The following is a 21887-nucleotide window of genomic DNA, read 5'->3' as shown; positions in this document are numbered from 1 at the left end:
TCATTCATTTTGGCTCTCCAAATGTCAAAAAAAGCGTGAAATAAATATGTTGATACATAAATAAAAACACAGCCTTGCATAAGTTGTTCCCACTCGCAGCATGCGGACCTTGTAATCCCCGCGTAACTGCAGCCAACTGGCATTTATCTATTTGAATCTAAATACACTAACAGTTTGAATTTGTTAATTACTTGGATATACATTTATGTTCCCTGACAATTCAATTCTACGATTCAAAATAATGTGTCCTGAAGTGAGTCATCTTTAATAATGATAACCTCCTCTGTAATTATCAAAATGGCTTCCGTAACAGTGAAGGGAATGCTCTGAATCTCCTGTTCTCCCACCATTGAAGCTCTAACTAATGACTCCATTCACTAAATCAAGACAAAAGATACTTTCCTTTTAAAAGGACACTTCAATTAATTACCTCCAGAAAGTCTGTACGAGCAACTCAGTTAATAAAAATGAGAACCTATTAGTAGGCATTCATCTGCTCTCACCCAGAAAAAGAAGGCAATCGGTGCAAGACAGCTTGCTAACTGTACTGAGGCTCGAGACAAGGAGAACCAGAAATATTATCAAGTAAAAAAGAAAAAAAAAATAGAATATACTCATTAAACAGACTTGGACAAAAACAATGGTAACCATTGAAAACATTGAAAATAATTTGACCATTGTACAATCATGTCCACTTGACTTATTTAAAGGGTGACTAAGATTGTGCTCCTTTATAACATGGTGTGTAAACACACTCAACATGGATGAGAAGAATTGAAGGAGAGAGTTGTCTCTAGAAATTAGAAAGGAAATTACAGAGAAAAAAATATAACCGATAAAAGGCTACAACTCAGAGCACTTTAAAAAGAACCATAGCTGCATACAAAGTGCTGCACATGGAGTGAAAATGATATTTAATCACATAAAAGCAGCATACACCATAAAACTCAAACAATGCAAAGCCTCATGTTGAGTCAAACACCATATATATGAAAACCGCGGGTAGTCTTTCCAAAGGGGGACAGGCACTGGCAACATAAAAAGCTTGAACCTTCTGAGCTTGTAGTAGCATTTGGTAGACATCCTTTATCAAGATTTAAAGATAAAAAATAATCTTAAAATCAACTCAAATGTACTTGGAGCCAGTGAAGGAAGGCCAGAATTGGTGTTCTCCCTCTCGTACGAGCTCCGTTGAGGAGACGATCAGCAGCATTCTGGACCAACTAGTGATGTTTGAGGGAGGACCGGCTAACTCCAAAATAAAATTAATGATAATAATCCAGTCAAGACGGGTAGAGGGATGGATAGCTATTTTTAAGGAATATTGAGAAAGCAGAGTATTTACCTTAGCCAGCTGCCTAAAATGAAAAAATCTGGCTTTATTAACAGCACCAAATTGCCGGTTCCATTTAAAATCATGGTCAGATTTAAAGTAAATGAATTTATTTCTAAGTTTAAGTTCTGTTGTTGTCAGAAAATGAAAGCGAAAGAGGAGACACTGCTCTTAATGCTTCTTCCTACTCCTTTTCGAGCATTCTTTGTTATTGATTTTTTTTTTCAATTTGTTGGTTTCTCGTTTGTTGTACGGACTTACATATGACACTTTAAAGTGTTATTTGTTTTATTTTTTTATGTTTTTATGTTTTGGATATGTTTGAAATAAAGATATCAATCAAAAAAATGAAATAAAAATGACTGTTGGCAATTGGTATGTACCAGACTGAGGAACAGTCCACGTATAAACCAAGTAAACAACAACACACTGCTTTGGAGATTTTCTACTGCAAGCGAGAGCGGGTTTCTGGCTCAAGTCTAATGCCAGAAATATGGCTGGCTTACAAAAATGGACAGGCTGGGTGAAGGGGATCTGGCCGATAGTGACGGGTGACGGATGCTGCACTGTCAGAGAGCCTACTGAGATTGGCTGTATTTGTTGCAACAAATAGGATTGGTCACATTTTAAACTGTAATCCATGAGTCCAAGTTAGAAACAGAGGTCATTGTATGTGACTGAACACAAATCTCTGTCATGGTTACACTGGCATGGAAAGAAAAAAAAACACAAAGACAGCAAAGAAAAAAAATAACAATAATGTGCATACAGACACGCGCACACACACACACACACACACACACACACACACACACACACACACACACGCACACACACACACACACACACACACACACACACACACACACACGCACATATATATATATATATATATATATATATACTTACATATGGATGGATGGATGGATGGATGGATGGATGGATGGATGGATGGATGGATGGATGGATGGATGGATGGATGGATGGATGGATGGATGGATGGATGGATGGATGGACGGACGGACGGACGGACGGACGGACGGACGGACGCACAAGTGGGTGGTTGGGTGGAGGGATGGACGGATGTACTGACAGACAGTAGGTGGCTGGATGGACGGATGATGGAAGTTTGTTGTTTATTTACCCAAACACAATCATGTCATTTTAATATTTATAAGTTGATGTTTAGCACAGGATTTTGATCTTTTGAAATACTTGTCCGGTTTCCATGCCGACTGAGTCATCACAGTAATGTCAAGCTAAAACATTCCTTATCCACTTACATGGCATACTAGACAGAAGCCTGAGGCTTTGTTACCATCTGTGAACTTTGTCATCAGTGCTTGTCCGACAATTCAAAATCAATACTCAATCATGGATGGATGTTTTACCCGCGAGCTGCTGATGCATTCTTAGTGCAGAAGCCCAGGAATGAAAAGATCGACAACTGGTGAAAAACTAAAAAAACAAGGCGGAAAACCTGTGAAATACTACAACAGAGATTAGAGAGTTCAATAAACACTGAGAGAATATGCTGCGATGTTACTTCACTTAAATGCAGCAGGACACTGAAATAACTTGGAATGAAATCGATAATAATGTGGGAGAGTGATAGACAAGGCGATTGATGAAGGAGACTGTCGCTTTCCCAGCAGCAATTCTTGCACAGATCAGCTTTCATGGCTAAATGAAGGGTCTTGGAAGAAAACACGCTTCTCGATACGGCGGTTTCTTCGATAATTGCAATTTATGACTTATATTAACAAACTACAGGTGGCATACTGTAACATTCGATTCTTTCATCCATTTTCTGAACCGCTGACTGTCGTGGGTGTGCTGTCATTGGGTACATCCTGAACAGGTCGCCAGCCAATTGCAGGGCATACAATAAAAATCTGTTTGTTTTGATGACAAAAAAACAGCAAGGGAACACTTTCATTTTTTGGAAAGAAACAAATTGGAGCAATTGTTACACAGTTATGAAAGCAATAATGGCTGCCTTTTCAAATCAAAGTGAAAGTGGGAAAATGAATTGATGTGGTGAGATTGGTTTGTCTGATGGGACTCAAAGCCTTTGAGACTTGGGCTCAGCGAGAAGAGCAGGCCACTGCGAAATCAAAGCAAGGGACAGATAATCAAGGCCAAGTTGATATGAGACTGTGCAGGGGCAAAGAAGAATAGAAACCTTTTGAAAGATTAGCAGTGCTCAAGCAGTGGAACAGCCACCATGGCTCCACTTGGAGCCATTGTTACACCATGGATTTTCCATCCATACTATATTTGGGGCTCCTCATTCAGATCTTAGACTGATTTCCAGAGAAAGTTCTCATCTGCATAATATGTTTATGAACAGCAAGGAGAAAGAGTGAGAAACTCTCAGAAAATAAAGAGATGTTGAACCTATTTAGCTTTGGAATGATGGATTGGACCAAAATGATGTACTCCAAACCTGACGTGTATTCAAAGAAAGCATTTTCTCCTTTGCAAACATTCACTTCAAATGTCTATTGAAAACCAAAAGAAGCCAATTTAGAACACATTTCTGCTGCGATGCATAGGCCTCCCTATGGAAATTTAAAAGAAGATGGCTCGTGGAAATCAATGATACCTTATTGGTGAAAAGAGAACAGACACACACAAATGAATAAATACTCCAAGTGTGTCTTATTAAATTGGTATTTGGGTTAAAATAACGCTTATTTAGCACACAAAATGAGATAGTCCTAGTAATTAGATATATAAATTGTCCAGGTAGGCCATTACTGAGCCAAACGAGACCAACACATCCGTTGGAGAAAAGGGAGTGAAAAAAAATGAAGGGAAGAAAAACATAAAAATTTGTCCTAATAACAATGGTCGAAGGATAATTGGGCAGCATTCTAAGTGGACATGAAATTGCTCTGACAAGCTGCTGATAGGTCCAGTGGGATGGAGGGTCACCTGTATAGTGTTTGGGAGACTGCTCTCTAGCTAACAGAGGGACCCAGTCAAAAGAGCGGAATGGACATAAACAATAATGTGACAATCAGGAACCATCATGTAACAAATTGCCTGCCAGCTTTGGTATAATTTTCCAGTTAAAGCATTTTCCATCTCCGGCAATTTCTCTCAAGCTTGAGCATTGTTATCACCGCAACAAACTCTTAACTTGCCACAACTTCAAGGAGGTTTTTCAAGGTCTCTCAGTATCAGTATTGATGAACTTTTCTTTTTTTGGGGGGGGGAAGGGGGCATTGTCAGCTACAGTGTTGTCATGCAATCCCCCACCACACAAACAACATACTTTTGTAATGCAAATATAAAGATAAAATGTTTATATTTAGCTATACTAAGATAAAGGACCGATTGAAATACTACATTCATTCAAAATGTTGGTGGCAGAACCACTGTGACATTTAAAAAAGAAAAAAAGGAAACTATAAAGGTTTCATATTTCAACTGTGGTAAGGTCACTATTTGAATATTTAGTTTATGTATAAAAAAAACTTTGCAATATAAATACACACAGAGTACTAATGATATGGTCATTAGTGTCGGACGACAGATTGGAGAGGGATGTTCACCCTTCAAAATCATCAAAGGTAGGCATAGGCATATTGTCACACCAATTCATTAATACATTAATATTTAGTAAAACTATGAAGCTGTCTAAAGCGATCATTGTCTCCACCAACCTACTCAGGTTTCCTACGTAAAAACTATTGCTTCAATTTAACTTAATTTAATTACTTAAATGTTCACCCAAAACTACAGTTCTAAAACTGTTGGGTTAAAATGAACCCAAATTGGGTGAAAAAGATAACCCAGTGTTATAATGTGTTTCCACTTACACCCATGCAAGGTGCTCACATAACCCTAGCGTACACACTGGTGTAGAACAGAAGTGGTTCCTAAACTCAAACAACGCTACTGAGAAAAGATGTCAAAATGAACATAATGATAATCTTGTAAATCAGGCTTGTTTGTAGAAGTTGAAGAACAGACAAAATTCATCAGCAGGGTCCTGGGCCTTTTCATCGAAAATAAACACAAATTAGTCACCAATGAAAACTGCACCCTGAGTTATTATTATCATTTATACTCCATCATTGCCAATTACGTTTATATATCACTGAGACACTAACGTCTCTGAATGGTGGCACCAGAAGAACACGAAAGGAACATGTTGAAAGCATAATTGTGATCAAATGATTTCCACTGTGATTTCAAATGCATTGACAATGCAAGCAAACTCTGTGACGTCTGCATTTGAGCTAAGACTACAGAAGGTTTGCATTCATTTAACGTTGCCTTATTCGGCTAGATCCACCTGCCTGACCAAAAATTTACATTTCACATAACTGTTTAAATGTGTAAGTTAATTTCTGGAAAGAAATGTGACAGGGTTAGACGATTAGAACAGTTAAAAAAAATATTTTGACACTAAATCAAAGTGAGCAAATCCACAGGTAGGTCAGTCAGTCACTATTAATGGAAATAGAGGGGAACAGACAATGGGCGAAACGGAATATGAGAGGAAAACTAAGAGTGGTGGAACAAACACAGAGAGAGAAACGATTTGGCTACATGTCTTATCGGTCTATACAGAAATGTCAGTGCACTGTGACATTCTCTCCTCTAGCTTCCCGCTGCTGCCCAGTCGCTACCATATACACACAAAGCAGGCTGCAGCACCACACAAATCCAAACACGGCTGAACGCACTGCACAATACACAATACACAATACAAGAACATATTTGAATGGATTTTTACTGTTGAGGTTGAGTCCATTCATTTGGATTATACTATTGTCATGGAAAATCAAGTTCATTTCTACCAAGGTGATGAGGTGTCCGTCTTTTAAATAGCAATGGGAAAAAAATGAATAACAATAAAACTTTGCTACAATTGTCATTACAAAAAAAGGGAGCTCCCAGGCAACATAGACTGGTATTTCATTTTCTTTGTGAAATGATTTGTTATCTTATACTTTGTCTTGGTGCTATGTCCAGATGTCATACGGTTTACTTACATAAAGTAGATGCCAACTGACCCTATGCCATCTCTACACCCTTCTGTGGAATTGCAAGCATATTCAGAGTTTACGTGAGCTGAAAAATACCACTTTTACTATTTGGTGAAAATATAACTTTTGAATAAATGACAAATGTCAGCCTGATCTGTCGATGAATTGTTTTTCCCCACTACTAAAGGCACCATAAGGGCAGAGCCAGCCAAAATATCAGTACTTTATTGTCAGTAAATCAGCACAACAAAGTTGAAGGTGAATACTAGGCCTGCAGGGGTTAATCAACTGATTTGAGTTCAATTCGTCATCAGCGCCATGCGGTGCACACATTGCAGTTAAAATATGAGTAGTGTTAAGAACAATGGATTTGAAGAATTTATTCTTGGTGGCTGGAGCTGCCCCAAAAGTCATAATTACAATACCAATCACAAAGCACAATCTTAAGTGAGCAGAACTGGGATAAAAGCCCTGAACAACTTGTGTTTTATGATATTTAAGTTGTTGATGAATTGTAATCCCAAACACCAAATTTAATGAAACAATGTTCCAGGGGCCAACAGTCATGGGATAATTTCCTAACACCAGTTTGTAGGCCACAACTACACATTTATATATAAATTATTTACATACCAGCTCTGCCGAACCCCTGAAGCCGACTCACCAAACCCCTAGGGTTTGATCGAACCCAGGTTAAGAACCACTGGTCTAGAACATCATTAGACATCGAGAAACTCGCAGTCTCAAATTCCTGGGCTGAATTAGGGTATGTCCCTGCTGGAAGCTATCCCAGCTGACAAAAGGCAAATTACATCATATTTATACAGTATATTCTGTACATACATTACCATTCACACTGATAGGTTTTAAGCCTCCATACTGTACTAAACATGTGGTAATATCCAGGCAACTGGAATTCCTAAGCATATTTTCCGTAGTTTTCAAAGTTGCAGTGGGACCAGACATGCTTTTATCAACTCTACCAATATACTACCAATGCAGAAGTATGCCCCAAGACTTATAAACAAACTTTGATGGTGTTTCCCTTTAAGACACAATGTAGGCCGTGAGACCCAAGAGTCTTTCAACAAAGTGTCTTGAGAGGCGATTGCATTACATGTGTAGGTCTCTTACGAGACATGTTTGTCTCTGTGTTTTATTATTCAGCTGCACGGATGGGACTTCAGCATCAGTTGCATGGATTCCAGTAACCCCTTCTACTAAATCAAGAAGACATCACCGGTGAAAATTATTTCGCGAGGGTTGTAACAAAGTAAAAGTCACCTACCTGTAGGCGATCCCTCGAGCACCTCTCCGGTGTAGCGCGTCTCTTTAAATATGGGCCGGTTGTCATTCTGATCGATGATAGTGATGACGAGTATCACTGGTCCCTCAACGAGGTTTCCGTTTAGGTCTGTGGTTGACACCTCCAGCTGTAACATAAAAAAAAGAATAGAAAATTACATTTTTGTCACTAGTTCAATAAAAAAATCATTAAAAGTCAACTGATTCCTGATAAAACCAAGAGATGATATATTCCAAACAACAATCACTGCTTTAAACAACTACCTGATTTGCAGTGCCACATTGAGTTACATTTATTAGGTTTCCACCTGGCACCATTGAGTCGGATAAAGTATTATTTTGGATTGTTTTTCATTATTATAATGATGATTTACAATTATTTATGCCAGTTGCTGCAGGAAATAAGTCTGTTGATGATAAACATAGAGCGTGATTGGCTGCTGTGAAGTGCTGGCAATTAACAAACTATTGGATCATTATGTAGACATAAGTTTGATCACTTCACCCTGCTTTGAGGACTATGTCATTCATTGCAAACTCTGATTTACATATAAAAGAAGTAACCTCGTGATCTTTTCCCACGTCCGGAAAACTGTAACGATCAGATCAGTCACTGACACTGAGATGCTAATCATTGCTTTTGTGACATCAAGTCTGGATTATTGCAAACTCTGTCGTCAGGTTTTCCCCAAATAAGATTTTGAGGTCTGCATTTTGCCCAGAATATGATGGTTTATGTTTTTTTTATGTCCTGAATAATAGAACATTTTGCAGAAAAGTAACAGTAAAACAATAAAGATGAGACCATAAAGCAAATAATCAGAAATTCAAAATAAAAAGACTTTGAACTTAAATATTTTTCTGTTATTATTTTCTTGAACATTAAGATATTTGATCATCATATTGAAATATTTTCAAATGTTAATGTAACATTTCAGTCTGGGCCTGAATTTACAGTACATTAATTATTCGTGCAGCACTCAGTAATTTAATGAGTAGCCTATAATTAAGGAAGGAATTGCAAAGGCTAATCAGCTCTCTCTAAACCAGTGAAATCTTTCTTTATTGGTAAATATGTGTGTAAAAAGATTGCGGATAAAATTATTATTTTTGTCTCCCCCGTGTTTTTTGTGTGCCTCGTCAATATGTAAATCCGTTTAATATATAAATGCCTCCCCTGCCACGAAAACACCACACCACTGGCATATTGGGATATTAACAGCATATTATATATACTATTCATAGTGTTGCCTGTGCTTTGTGTGCAAACAAAATAATTTTGCACCAGGACAAGCAACAATAAATATATTCCAGTGGGATACAATTAATCGGCTGTGGGGGGAAAAGGGGTTTTACATTAACCATAGAATGACTTCTTAACTACAGAAATGTTCACAGTTTAAAAGATTTGGCCATAAAATACACATACACTAGATCATTATTAACAATCATTGGCAATCCTGTTGGGAGATTTGAATAATGGAGGGATTTAGGGAACGAATGCATAAATATGCAAAGCATCTTTGGGCCACACACATCATCTATAATATTATACAAGGGCCCAAACAATTTTGTCTAAGAATGTTTCTCTTCAAACTCACGTAAACACACTTACAGAGTGTGCACAGAATTGCATTAATCCTAATCTTCATGAGTATCTTGGCCAATGGTACAATATAGACATAAACGCAAATATTATTTTAACATGCAAAACATTCGAGACAATGGACAAATGCCATTTACCAAAACGACCACTAAAAACTCAGCTACGAGACAAAGAAAAGCGACGACATGTTTCTGCTGTTAGTCTTCTAAAATCAGCTGCCATTTAGTCACAGATAGATTTTAAAGTGGTGTTGCTAGTCCACAAATCACTAAATGGTTTAGGGCTGGAGTAGCTCACAGATGGGTTTAAAGGTAATAAAACAAGTAGGACTCTTATACAAGTAGATCGATTGACTAAGGCCAGCTAATTGTGCCCCGAGTGCAAAGTAAACTGTAAACTTGATGGTGAGGCATAATTTACAGACTAACCGTTTCAATTCATGCCCTTCATTGACAGATCTAGAGCTACGTTTACAATTTTGAAACATACTTTTCACTCAAGATTCCATGTGATACATACACTATAGAATATGCAATATATACTTATGGACATATATAGAGACTATAACTCAGGAAGGAGGGGAAAAAAACAATGTGAATAAAATCTTTATCACCACATTGAAAATAAGTTTAGGTTGCATTATTAATTACTCTAGTTTCATTTTAAATTTCTTATCTCGCTTTGTTTGTGGTTTGTGAAGTTCAATCGTCCTGACCTTCCATGAAATTACGCCATTAAAAAAAGCCACACCCAAGTCTAAGCCTTAGAAAGACTTGTTGTTTAAAAAGTCAAAATGAAGAAATACCTGTGCCATAAATGCTTTTGGTGGAACTGTAAACTAGTGACCATGTCTAACATTCTTCTCCTTCCGTACTTCTATTTTTTCTTCGGCTTCCATTATGTGCCGAATGGAAGAAGAAGCAGCGTGGCAGCGAGTTTTCGGACCCACTATGTGTTTAGTTTGCAGCTAGGATTGTATTTTTGGCTACAATGTGACACGAGACTTTATTTGAACAAAGCCAATTTGAAGTCAAAAGAAAAACTTTTAACATTGTTATTAAGCGGATGTTCTGTCGTCTTCGTGTGGTGCCGGAGGCAGCGCAAGCTCCGCTCAAATTATTTTCTGAACGCAGCTTGTGCTTCAACACACTGGGCTCCAGTACCTCATTTTTTGGGCTACACTAAACAAGCAAACAGCACATTTGAACAACAATCGGAGTTTCTGAATGGTTTTGTTTAAGCAGTACGCCTGGGGCATATTTTGCATCTATAATAAGGAAACTGGGATTTTAGGAGCAACGCATTATAATGTTTATGGACTTGTTTTTTTTTAAGTAAGTCTTGCCTACCTACCTCCCACCCCTGCAAAAAAGTGAGAAAGTTATGGTTACAAATGGAATCATTGCATTAAAGGTGAGCTGCCACAACCAAACCGCAAACTAGCAAAGGAATGCTGTATTATGCGTCAACTGGGTAATGACAGACTAGGCAAGGAAACTTATTTTCTTGCATTGCACAACCTTCTCAGTCGTTCCTCTTTCAATCAGTTTTGCATGACATCACGCACCTTTCTCTACCATACGCTGTCTCACTGCACAGTCTTCAATATATTACACTTACATTATCACTGTGGAACTAAAAGCATGAGGTACAATGGCGCTCACGCACATACACGCAGTTACTTGCATGCACAGACACAAACATCTATTGAACATTAGGCACATCGTTTTTCAATTATTATTCCGTCCCAGTTGCTTCTATAGTAGAATTCCAACAAGGCTAAAAAAGATGGAAAACTGGGGTCGATATCAGCATGCAGAGAACCTGACCTAGGGCATTAATAATCATAAGACTGTGAAAAGTGATGATCTGTTGAACTGCATATCCTGACTTAAAGCACTGTGTGGAATGTTAATAAAATATAGGCTACTGTAGATACAGTAATTAATGAGATTTCTCTCCCCCGCCATACACTGCAAATCAGTCAATGTTAAAATTTCAGTCGTAACTATACTATAGTGGTTGTTGGACGTGTTTGCAATGGCAAATGTCAACACTAATAGTTATTTTCTGAATAAATACAAACTAAAGTAGATAGACTTAAGTTATTTGAAATAAATTCATTCAGTTAAAGCTGGACATGAACTGTGAAAAGGATTATGCATATGGAAGTTTTTCCATTGCACTTCACTGTCATCGACGTGTTTTCCATTTCAATTTAGTGTTCCTCTCCCACTGTGGCATTGAAGTAGCCACCCTCTTCTTCATTTGTTGTGGAGAATTCAAAAGAGCTTTGCCTGTCGCTGATATTCTTAAGCTCCCTATGAAACTGCTTGCAGTCGCTCCAAGGTGAGTATTACTCAGCACCTCCCAAATATAGCTGAGACTCACCCATTATCAACAGACGTCATAGCAGAACCCTGCTTCCGCCGTTTAGAGCAGTGGTTCCCAAACGTCATCTTTGGTTCCGGATGAGTGACTCATCAATTTGCAAACTCTAAATTGTGACGTTCTCCTTAGCTCGCAATATAAGGAGGAAGACCACAGCATTCACAGTCTCTTTAAAAATACTTTACTGATGTTTTACATCGAAACTTCCACAATTCAAAGAGAGGGACTACTTGATGAAGCTCAATTGACAATCAAATGGCAAATAGTAAATACATCTGTAACGGGGTGTGGCTTCATGCACCAAATTTCTTCATTACGTGTCATTCATAATCTTGAAATGCTGTGTGACCATCGCAAACCAAAATTAGATGTACATAATGAGACCTGGTGCTATGAAGATAAAATATGCACTGTTTGTTTAATCCATGTTCTAGCAGCCAGTTCTAAATCTTTAATTGGAAAAGTGTATGCCTCTGTGATCTCATTTGTACTTTTACAGCCTGTGTTTATCGTTTAAAAACCTATTTAAATGTCAAAAAGAATATTACAGTGATGGTAAATTACGTAAAGATGTTCATGTGCTCATTAGCAAAAGATTGCTTCTTAAGATTGATTGTTTTGTGCATGGGTTTCTTTCACCAGTCTTATCTCAGAGATCCTCATCTAAAAATCATTCATTCATCACAGCGGAGAAGACACCAACGGATTGTCAACGGAGATAAAAATAGACACTCTTGGGATGGTGGGGGGATGAAAGACGGGGTAGGACATAAAAACCGAAAAGATAGAAAAAGCAGGGCTCTTTCATTTAGCGGGCAAGATAAAAATAAAAGATAATCCCTCCTGGATGGGTATTGGAATTGACACTACGGCTTCCCCTCGTGTAACATGGCACCAAGTTAAGGTACGGAATCATCTTTTGTCTGGCACTGATAGGATTGCTTGATGGGACGGCGGAAATATGTCTGTAACTCTGCTTTATCCTCTATTGCAGTGTTAAAGCTTCACTCATCTTAAAAGCTCTATTAATTGTGTGAAGGCTTTCCAAAAATTCACCCTTCATTCCCGATGGCCCGCTCAACATTACACATTTATGTGTACATTGAAATCTTTGAAATTCAGAACAATTACATAATTCAGTTCAGCATGGGAAGGATTTTTAACATTCTCCCCCAAAATTTCTAATTTTTCATAGTAATTTTCACATGGTAAAATTCACAAAGTCATATATTCTATTCCCACATTTATTCACTGATTCATACAATTTCAACACACGCAAAAAATATGTGTGCGTGTGTGTGCCTGTGTGGGTGTGTGTCTGTGTATGTGTGTTGTGCTTTATCTCTTGCCCACATACAGGGAATAAGTTCCCTGTGTGCAGGGCAGCGTGTCGTGCACTCTAAAACCCAAGAAATTAGTATGGCTCACTCAAGCAGAAAACAGAAGAAGGATTTGGACAAATGTTTGCAGTTGCAGCTACTACAAATAGAGTGGGCATTAAATTGATATGCATAAGAGCTGTCTATTATTGTAATTGACGTGCAATAATTAAATTGAAAGGGACTGAATGGCAAATGAATGTCATACACTATATACTGTAGCCATCTATTAAATTAATCTTCTAAAATAAAGTAATTCCAAGAAAGAAACATCACTTCTTCCATTTTCTTTACTGGTTATCCTGCTCAGATTCACATGAAGCTAAAGGCGATAGACACCCTGGACTGGTTGCCAGTGAATCTCAAGCAGACGCATGTAGAGCGAGACAATCATTCTCACTTATAGTCACACTGTCTAAGCAGGAACTGAACTACTGCTGCTTGCACCAAAGTCAGGCGAATAAACCACCACCCCAGGGGCTGCAAACCTTTAATACTCAAAAAGCGATTTGGAACATCTCCCACAGAAAAGAAGGAACAAAAACACAGGGAGTCACAAAAACCCTTTGATATCTAAAGTAAGCCTAACACTGTATGTTCTTTTTTTTTAACCAGTATGTATATATAGATACAAAAATGGCAGTAAACTATTTTATTTCAGTGGGAAAAAAACTGTGAAAAAAAGAGACTTTCAAATGAATTAGTATAAATCCTCTCTTTTGATATTTTGCTAAATTTTGCGTGGGTAGAATTGAGTGTAATGAGGACATTTGTGCCGATGGCCCTGGCTTAAAAACATTAAAAGTAAGTAAAAGCCTCCCATTTAGTACAAAAGCATGCAATATATGAGTCATATTATTTTATTCGTAATCAAACATAATGTTATCTCTGCAAAGTCAAAAATGTAATTATGTAAAACTGATTAGAATTAAAAGAATAACAGTCATTTTCTATAGGCATTCTCTGAACATAATTGCCTATAGTATACAATGCGGGAATATTTCACTAACTAAAGGAGAAAATGTCGGCCTGTATCACTGATAACCTTTTGCAAATCATTTTAAAGTTCATTGACAATTTCTTATGCTGATTACCAGCGTTAGATTTTTGATGGTGATTTTTGTGAGTTCATCTCACTGCAGGCTGTGGTTTGACAGGTGCACTAAAGCTGAGGCAGAGTTGTACTTGTCTGGCTATGATGCTCAAAATACATCAATGAAATTGTAGAATGTGTGAAAGAAAGTTGACCTACACAAAATATGTCAAACATAGCACAATTCTGGGCTGCTTATTCCAATAGAGCCATCACAATGAACAGGCAGCCACTAAATACATGGTGACAAATAAATACAAGATACATGGTGACTTACCCATAAGAGGAAAGCTTAGAGTCAACCGACCAAAGTGTTTTAAATTATTGATTTTTTTTCATATTAATGAGAGAAGAGAGCGTTCATAATCACAGTTTTGACAAAAATAGATTGAAAAAGGCCATTTTGCTGGTTTCTTGCAAACCCCAGTAATTTCAAAATTTCATCAATTTAAAAAATGTATTTCAAAGACTAAAAGAAAAATAATGAAGAAAAAAACACCTCAGGGTATGGCTGACTTAACCTCCTTGAAAGATAACGATGTTTTAATTCAAACACAATCCATTCTGTCATTCCAGGTGTGTGATATGTCACATTTCAAAACAGCTTTCCCCCAAAGGAAATAAAGCTTATGAATAAAAGAGTCTCACAGTCACCTACATTCTTTGTACCGCTTATCTTGTTAGGGTTGTGGATGTGCTGTTTTCTATTCCAGCTAATAGTGGGGCAAGAGGCAGGATAAACACTCAAATCATCGCCAGCCAATCACAAACATTGTTAAGGGCTATCTGAAAAGTAAAGTGTATCATCTTGTGGTCTTGTATACGTACACATTGTTGGAGTAATTAACTGCAGCATTCAAACATATTCTCTAGATAACTAACCTTGTTGAATTATGACAATCTGAATTACAGAGGTTCAATTATTAAATGGTGGGAACAACATTGTTATTTGTTTTCGTACTTCTTTCTGATAACGATGCAAATTACACTTCCTCCTTTTGGCCCGATTCACCCCGATCAAAATATATAGAGGAGTCCAATCCGATCTCCTTATACGTGCCATCTTCAATCCGGGTAGATTTTTTTTTTTTTCATTTACTAATCTAAATAAAAAAACACATTTTACATTCAACGATCATCAACATGGGCTCAACTGATGGCTGTCTGTGTTGAATGTGTGTGTTCATCCACAGTAAATGTTTACCCTTCTAGTGGTTTGTCGATTTCTAGTGGTTTGATTTACGGTTCCTGTAATAGCACACTATTTATCGTGAGTTAATCTGGTGATGCCGTTCTTGTGTTTGTCTTTAATCTTCTTACATTTATTTCCAGTCTGACTTCAAGGAGCAGAAACAAAGTGTGCAAGATGTTAATACCCTATTAAATGGCAAAGGCATAGTTTTGAATAGCACTCATGCAGCAACCACAAAGCTCAAATTATGCTCTCACGATGCTTGCTGACAGACAGCGAGGCTTTATTAAAGTGGACACAATGGAGAATGTACTTAGACTGTTCTATTCTCATTACAAATACTCTAAGTGGGGCTTCTGGAGTGCCTGCCCATCCACCGATTGTGAACTTAATTCAAGTTAACTTCATTCAAGGAAAGCTTTTGTTTTCTGCCAAGTTTTAAAAGGAATGTTCTGAATTTTGCCTGGAGGGATTTCAGTATGTCAAAGCTAACAAGTGAGCAGAGGTGCATAGAGGTTTTTTTTTTTTTTTTGGGAGTTTGCAAAGATTTGCGTAAATACAATTTACCATTTTGGTAATCAAATATTTAGTATTTACTCAGCATACATTTACCACTAGCTCCATCCCATATGTTTAAATAAATATTGTACATGTATTTGCAACTTGCTGATGTGAGTGTTGTCTATCAGGTAATACCAATATATTGGTCTTAACAGTAACACAATGGTCATTTTTTATTGGTCATTTCAGCAAATGCAATGTTCTTCAACCACTTTGAGAAACATTTATAAGCAGTGCAGCATAACTCACATGTCCAATGTGGTTTATAACACCTGCCAAATGTTGAATATTTATGAAATGGCAGGTGGAGTACAACCACAGGAGAGCCGCTGTTGATGTGCACGGTAATGGCACCTCCAGATGCCCCAATTCAATTTCACCCTTTAGCTCATCCTGTACTTACAATTGGACTGACTTGATTTGTCAAAGGTTCGAGGATGACACAAATCAGCAGCGACAACAGAGACAAGTGAAACCTGTCAAGCACGTGCTTGTATTTTTCTTTTGAAGGGTCGTTGTCCCTGCCATTTTTTTTTCCATATATATAATATGAGATTTTAAAAAGCAACTATTTTACTGTTAGCTTGCAGTTAAAAGAGGATGAAGGTCAATGGATCAACTAAGGTAAAAAATATTGGACATTATCTTTATCCGTCTTTCATTGAACGTTCAAAATAAAAAACTTTTTATAGAGCAAGTTACAAAATATTCACGCCCTATTTGTTTTATTTTGCCAATCATGGGGTTTGATCAATTTAACATTTGGCAGAAACTAATCGTTTCTAAACAAAAATCCTATCGATGTAACTTAATTAAAATGTGAGAAGGTCTTTCTGCGTATCACTTTATGTACCATTGTTTCTTTTGCTCAAAAGAAATTAAATGCATTTTAGGAATTCTGTTCATATTAAAGGAGAGATTTACTCTGAATTCACACTACAAGTACATTTTTTGTTGCCTATGTCTGAATATGTGACAGTGAGTGAATTCTGGTGTGGGGACGATGGATGTAATCACCATCCTGTGAGGTCCCGAATAAATAAATGCAAACTCATGGTTTTAGTAATCTATTTGCAGTATTTTAGCTTGAATTTACAGTTGATTACGTGACAGAGATGAAGCCCACTGACCTGGTATGAATCGATGGCCTCCCGGTCCAGTGAGCGAGTGACTGATACGTCTCCTGTGTCTATGTCAATAGTAAAGAGACCTTTGGGGTCCTGGTCAGCACCAGGTCCTGTCAGTCGGAAAATATGATCCCACGACTTCTCTGTTGCAATCACCTGCAGGCCAAAACACACACGGCAAGTCAAAGCGTTGCACATTTATCTTTTGGGTCAAGCTATTTCCCAGATTATATTGTTGTGTCGGCAGAAATACATTTTGATAGATGTACTCACATGAGACTACAGTTGCCAGCACCATCCATGAGGAGGCCATTCAGAAGAAAAGAAAAAGACAAGGGAGGGTGCAGATCATTTTATGTCCACACAGTGTAGATTGTGACTTAAAGAAAAAAATCATACAATAATTCTAACCTTAATTATTGAAAAATATTAAGAGCATAATCAAAACAAAGTCTGGAAACATGCCATACTTCAAAAGTCAAACTAAACATAGAGTTCAACTGTTAGTCGGTATGATTAACTCTAAAGACTTTAGCTCAATTTAGGTTTTTTTTTGAGAGAGGTATTTTAAACTACAACTTAGAGAAGGAAATGCATGCGAAAAGGTGTGATTACAGATGACAAATATTAAATATTCATATTATGATTAGAGTGAACAATGCGAGCAGTTACACAATTTTATTTTGAATGTAAAAATATTAAATCTGTAAACATGCGTTTTGGGCTCATTAGAAAATGTAAAAATCAGCAACCAAAATGAATTATTTATTCCACTTATTCTACTACTACTTCACACTGTTTAATTTATTTTTCCAACTTTGATGACAGCTCGTAATGCTAAACTTGTATTCAAATCCTAACCTGTTGTTCTTGTGAAGTCCGAAGTACTGAATTCCAGTACCCACCAAAGACCGTTGTTATTAATATGACCTGGTGATTGAAGAAGTCAGGGTGGAAAGGCAGCAAATCAAAAGGATTCACAGATGGCTCAGCAGCGAACCTTCGAGAAGGCAGCGCCACTAAAATAAGGCATGCTGGTGTTCAATGAGATGTGAACGTATTAGTGAGCTGATGACATGGCAACTCCAGGTGAAACCATAGTAAAGTGTCAGCGAGAGTTTAGCGTCATTACGAGATGCTTAGTGGGAGATTGCAAGAACAAAGTCTACACTTGACTGACGCAGGTGGTGCCAACTAAATATGCATCCTGTAGCTTTGTCTGTGCTGAATATGTCGCCACAGTGAGTAGGGCAGGCACTGAGAGGAAAAGATCCCCCCCACCACCACCACCAACACGCACTGTGTCTATCAGCTCAAATTAATTGCTAAACAAACATGAAAAACAGTGTGGGGTGTGACACTACATGGAAATGACAGGAATTGAATTGCTGCTGTTCAAAAATACTGAGAATGAGCACTGAAGCACTTTTATAGTAGAAAATCCGTTTTTGACCCACGAAATGATATAGACAGCTGTGAATGAATTTCGAGTTCAACTGTGATACCAGCAGTTTATGTATATGTTTGCATCTGTCAATATCTGAAAAAAATTACGAATTACAGGTTAATAAGAGAAACATTTGAAACAGATTGAGCAATTTTTTAAGAAACACTCTATATACTCTATACATGTAGTCTAATTATTCTTGAGCTGAGTCTCCTTGAGAGAAAGAAGAATGCAGGTACTCGTTTATGTGTCCTTCCAGTTCAAACTAATGAAGGGCAAGATGCAAGTTTGAAAGGCCAGGTAAGGACGGAGTTCTCAACAAAAAAATTGCCATTAATGGTGACAGTGGAACTGATTATTTCTACACACATTATTTTCTTGGTAATTATTGTTATAAAATATACCTAAAATCAGAGGTTGACTGGCAGTCTGGAACAGACAAGGCTTTCAGCTGTTGACCTATGAAACAGAGTAACAGTAACCAGCTCAATCTCAACATTTTTGCAATTCTTGTTCCTTTTCTGCCTAAACGTTAACATGCGTGGTGAACGAAGTATTGGAAATGTGCATTTGATGGACACGGGTGGCCAAAATGAATACATACACCAACCAATGACATGTTCATTGGCTGTTTGGATGGAGAGACAAATGGAAAGCCACATAATTCTAAAAAGGAATAATAATAATAATAATAATAATAATAATAATAATAATAATAATAATAATAATAATAATAATGGAATGTGGAATTGTGATTCGTCATATTGGAGCCAATATAAAAGTCTTCCTTAATGCCCGTAACCATGTTATGGCACTATGCATTGCGTTGCTAATGGAAAAAGGTAGAAAAACAGAAGCCTACATTAGGTCAGCATCTATTCTGGAGTTATCACCTGACAAATCTGCTTTTTATTGCTTTGCCTGCTTGTAAGCTCCTCTCATCATATTGCATACCACCACCTGCTCCATTTGTCCTGCAGTCCAAGCAAGATTTGGAATTTGCGTCTGCCAAACAAAACATGACTAACTGCATGAAAAGGACAAAAGAAAGGAAGAAGCCCCTAATAAAGGGAGTGTGTGTGTGTGTGTGTGTGTGGGGGGGGGGTGATTGGATGTTTCTTTGTCTTCCAGAGACAATTAAGCAAATAATTTAGAATAAATGATAAAGCCAGAGGCTGCGTGTGTTTTAATGCTGTAATATTCCCCAATACAACGTGCCTGCTCTGTGTTCAGAAGATACGGCCAATGTGTTGTTCACTGGCAGTTTTGTTGAGAGCACAAACAATACAAAAAGTGCATGAGGGGAGAAAAAAATAAAACAAAGCAAACATGTCGGAGCTGTTGGACAGCCTTGGACAGATGATGCAGAGAAAGGAGAGGTGATGAAACAATGCAAGAGACGGCATATTTATTTTGTGATGGACATTATCTGGCACTGCAAGTTGATTTGTGAGCTGAACCCTGAGGTTGACGTTGCATGTTGACGTGTGTGACTTTAACATGTATTGCATAAGTGAACCGAGGCATTTACTGTCAACTAATATGACAACACATATTTAAAAAAAAAAAGAAAAAAGAAAAGTACAAACCAATATTTTCGGGGAATGAGTTGGGGCAAACCTTTGCAGTTGACAGATACATTAAAGGGCATTTCATTGCAAGATTCAGTTTGTGTTGGTGGCCCCAGAGAGAGCACAAAAGAGACCTCGCTATCAAAACAATCCCGAAACCAGCAGGAGGTGTGACACAAACAATGTGCTTCCAACCCGTCTCTTGAGACCTGTAGTCACAACACCATCCTCCGGCCCTTGAGCCAAACACACAGACACACACATTACATTCCCACATATTATCCAATGACAGTCACCCATCACTCCCGCTCTTTACTTCTATCTGAAGGCAAGATGGAGAATGCCTAAAAAATGGCTCGCTGTCTCATGAATGTGAATGGTTGCATAAGACAAAAACAATTGGTGTGGAAAATCACAGACATATGACTTCTACTTGATGTAACGACACACATTAGCCTGTCCTGTCAAGTAAAACGTCGATGGTGGTACTATATGTGAGAATGAGGGAAAAACTTTATGTGGAGGGAAAAAATAATGGGGGAAGTAGAGAAATAAATGGGAGCAAGATCGTTAAGGGGGATCTGGGCCGCTCACACGCTGAATTGTTACCTGGACCTTAGAGGATAGACTAAACTTAACTGCTGGCTGTCATACTCATTTTGCTCAACCTCTAGTGAATGACTAAGTCTATAAAAGTCACCACCTCTTCGACTGGTTTCAGCGAGTTAACTCTGCGCTCCTCAGATGGGGAGTTCATTTCCAAACATAATCTGGGTGCAAGACCCTGCGCTACTGCTCTCTCCGGAGTATCATTATCATAAATACAGCTGAGTATGTGATAGCTTTCATTTTAGTCACTGAGGGCACTGGCACATTTCTCTGTTTCCTATCTTATATGAAACAAACAAGCCGGAGACGCTAATACGTTATAGATTTTATCACCAGCATAGACAAATGAAAAATCTGCTCAAGTTTTAAAATGTTAAATGAATGCTTTGCTTTCTACCCTCTGAAAGGAAATGAATTCGTTTGTTTTTTGAAGACTTTTATAGACATTTAATACACTGACAGACAATATCTGATTAATTTAGTTTTAGTATTCATGATGAGTGTTGTTTTTCTTCCTGAAAACAAGCTGGATGGAAATGGCTCATTGAGACACTAAAGGTTGGAAATATTCATTTGGTAAAATAAAATGGTCTGAAGTGTGAAGTACTTAAATTGATGTTAGTTAAGGACATGATGGAAATAATGCATGTTGTCCTTTTTGTGAATTAACATTTTTTCTTTCGTCTAAAAATATAAAGTAGAGGCTAATTTAAGTTTCCACTTTCAAAAAAAGTAATACAGAAAGTATGAAACATTATGTGATAAGATAAAAATTTAATTGCAACAGTTAATTTGGAATTCATTTGTATTTCCCAAAACTGAGCAAATTGAAAAAAATGTAAAGGACTAAATGTGTAACCACGGACTTCTTTTAATCCCATAATTTCTCTTTCATTTCCAAGTTTTACTATTTGGCACTGTTATTGTTGTTTTATGTATCACAACATCACAAGTGCATTCATGTCATTTTCTAACCTCATTTTATACCCTACCAGACTTAACAGAGATACATAGTTATAAACTATGTATTTGCTTGAATTGTAATATCCACATCACAGTCATATTTTAAACAACTGTGCACAGTTTCTAGGTCTCATATTTAGTGTTGTTGGTTTATAGTAGTGTAGTAGTATCATTCTTACCTTGCCGATGTTCCTTGGGAAAGGGGCTCTCTGGTTCTCAGTGACAATCATTGGAGGAACCAGCAGGGATCTTTTCACTCTATGTGGCAGACCGAGAAGCTATAACATAAAAATTACAATATATT

General features: G+C 37.5%; 1 protein-coding gene across 4 annotated transcripts in view; it reads right to left on the bottom strand.

The window, feature by feature from the left end:
- Positions 1 to 21887, bottom strand: part of cdh13 (cadherin 13, H-cadherin (heart)) — a 169387-nt gene that overhangs the window by 74748 nt on the left and 72752 nt on the right. For all 4 annotated transcript variants that reach the window (XM_088379246.1, XM_088379250.1, XM_088379249.1 and 1 more), the window contains exons 4-6: positions 21763 to 21861; positions 16997 to 17149; positions 7628 to 7772 (exon numbers count right to left, since the gene is read on the bottom strand). In XM_088379246.1, the coding sequence (XP_088235372.1) occupies positions 7628 to 7772; positions 16997 to 17149; positions 21763 to 21861 (397 nt within the window). The remainder of the gene's footprint in view (positions 1 to 7627; positions 7773 to 16996; positions 17150 to 21762; positions 21862 to 21887) is intronic.

This window comes from Syngnathus floridae, chromosome 6 (assembly GCF_059516105.1).
Source record: "Syngnathus floridae isolate MCC-2025c chromosome 6, RoL_Sflo_1.0, whole genome shotgun sequence".
Taxonomy (NCBI): domain Eukaryota; kingdom Metazoa; phylum Chordata; class Actinopteri; order Syngnathiformes; family Syngnathidae; genus Syngnathus; species Syngnathus floridae.
This window is presented reverse-complemented; position numbering and strand designations above follow the sequence as displayed.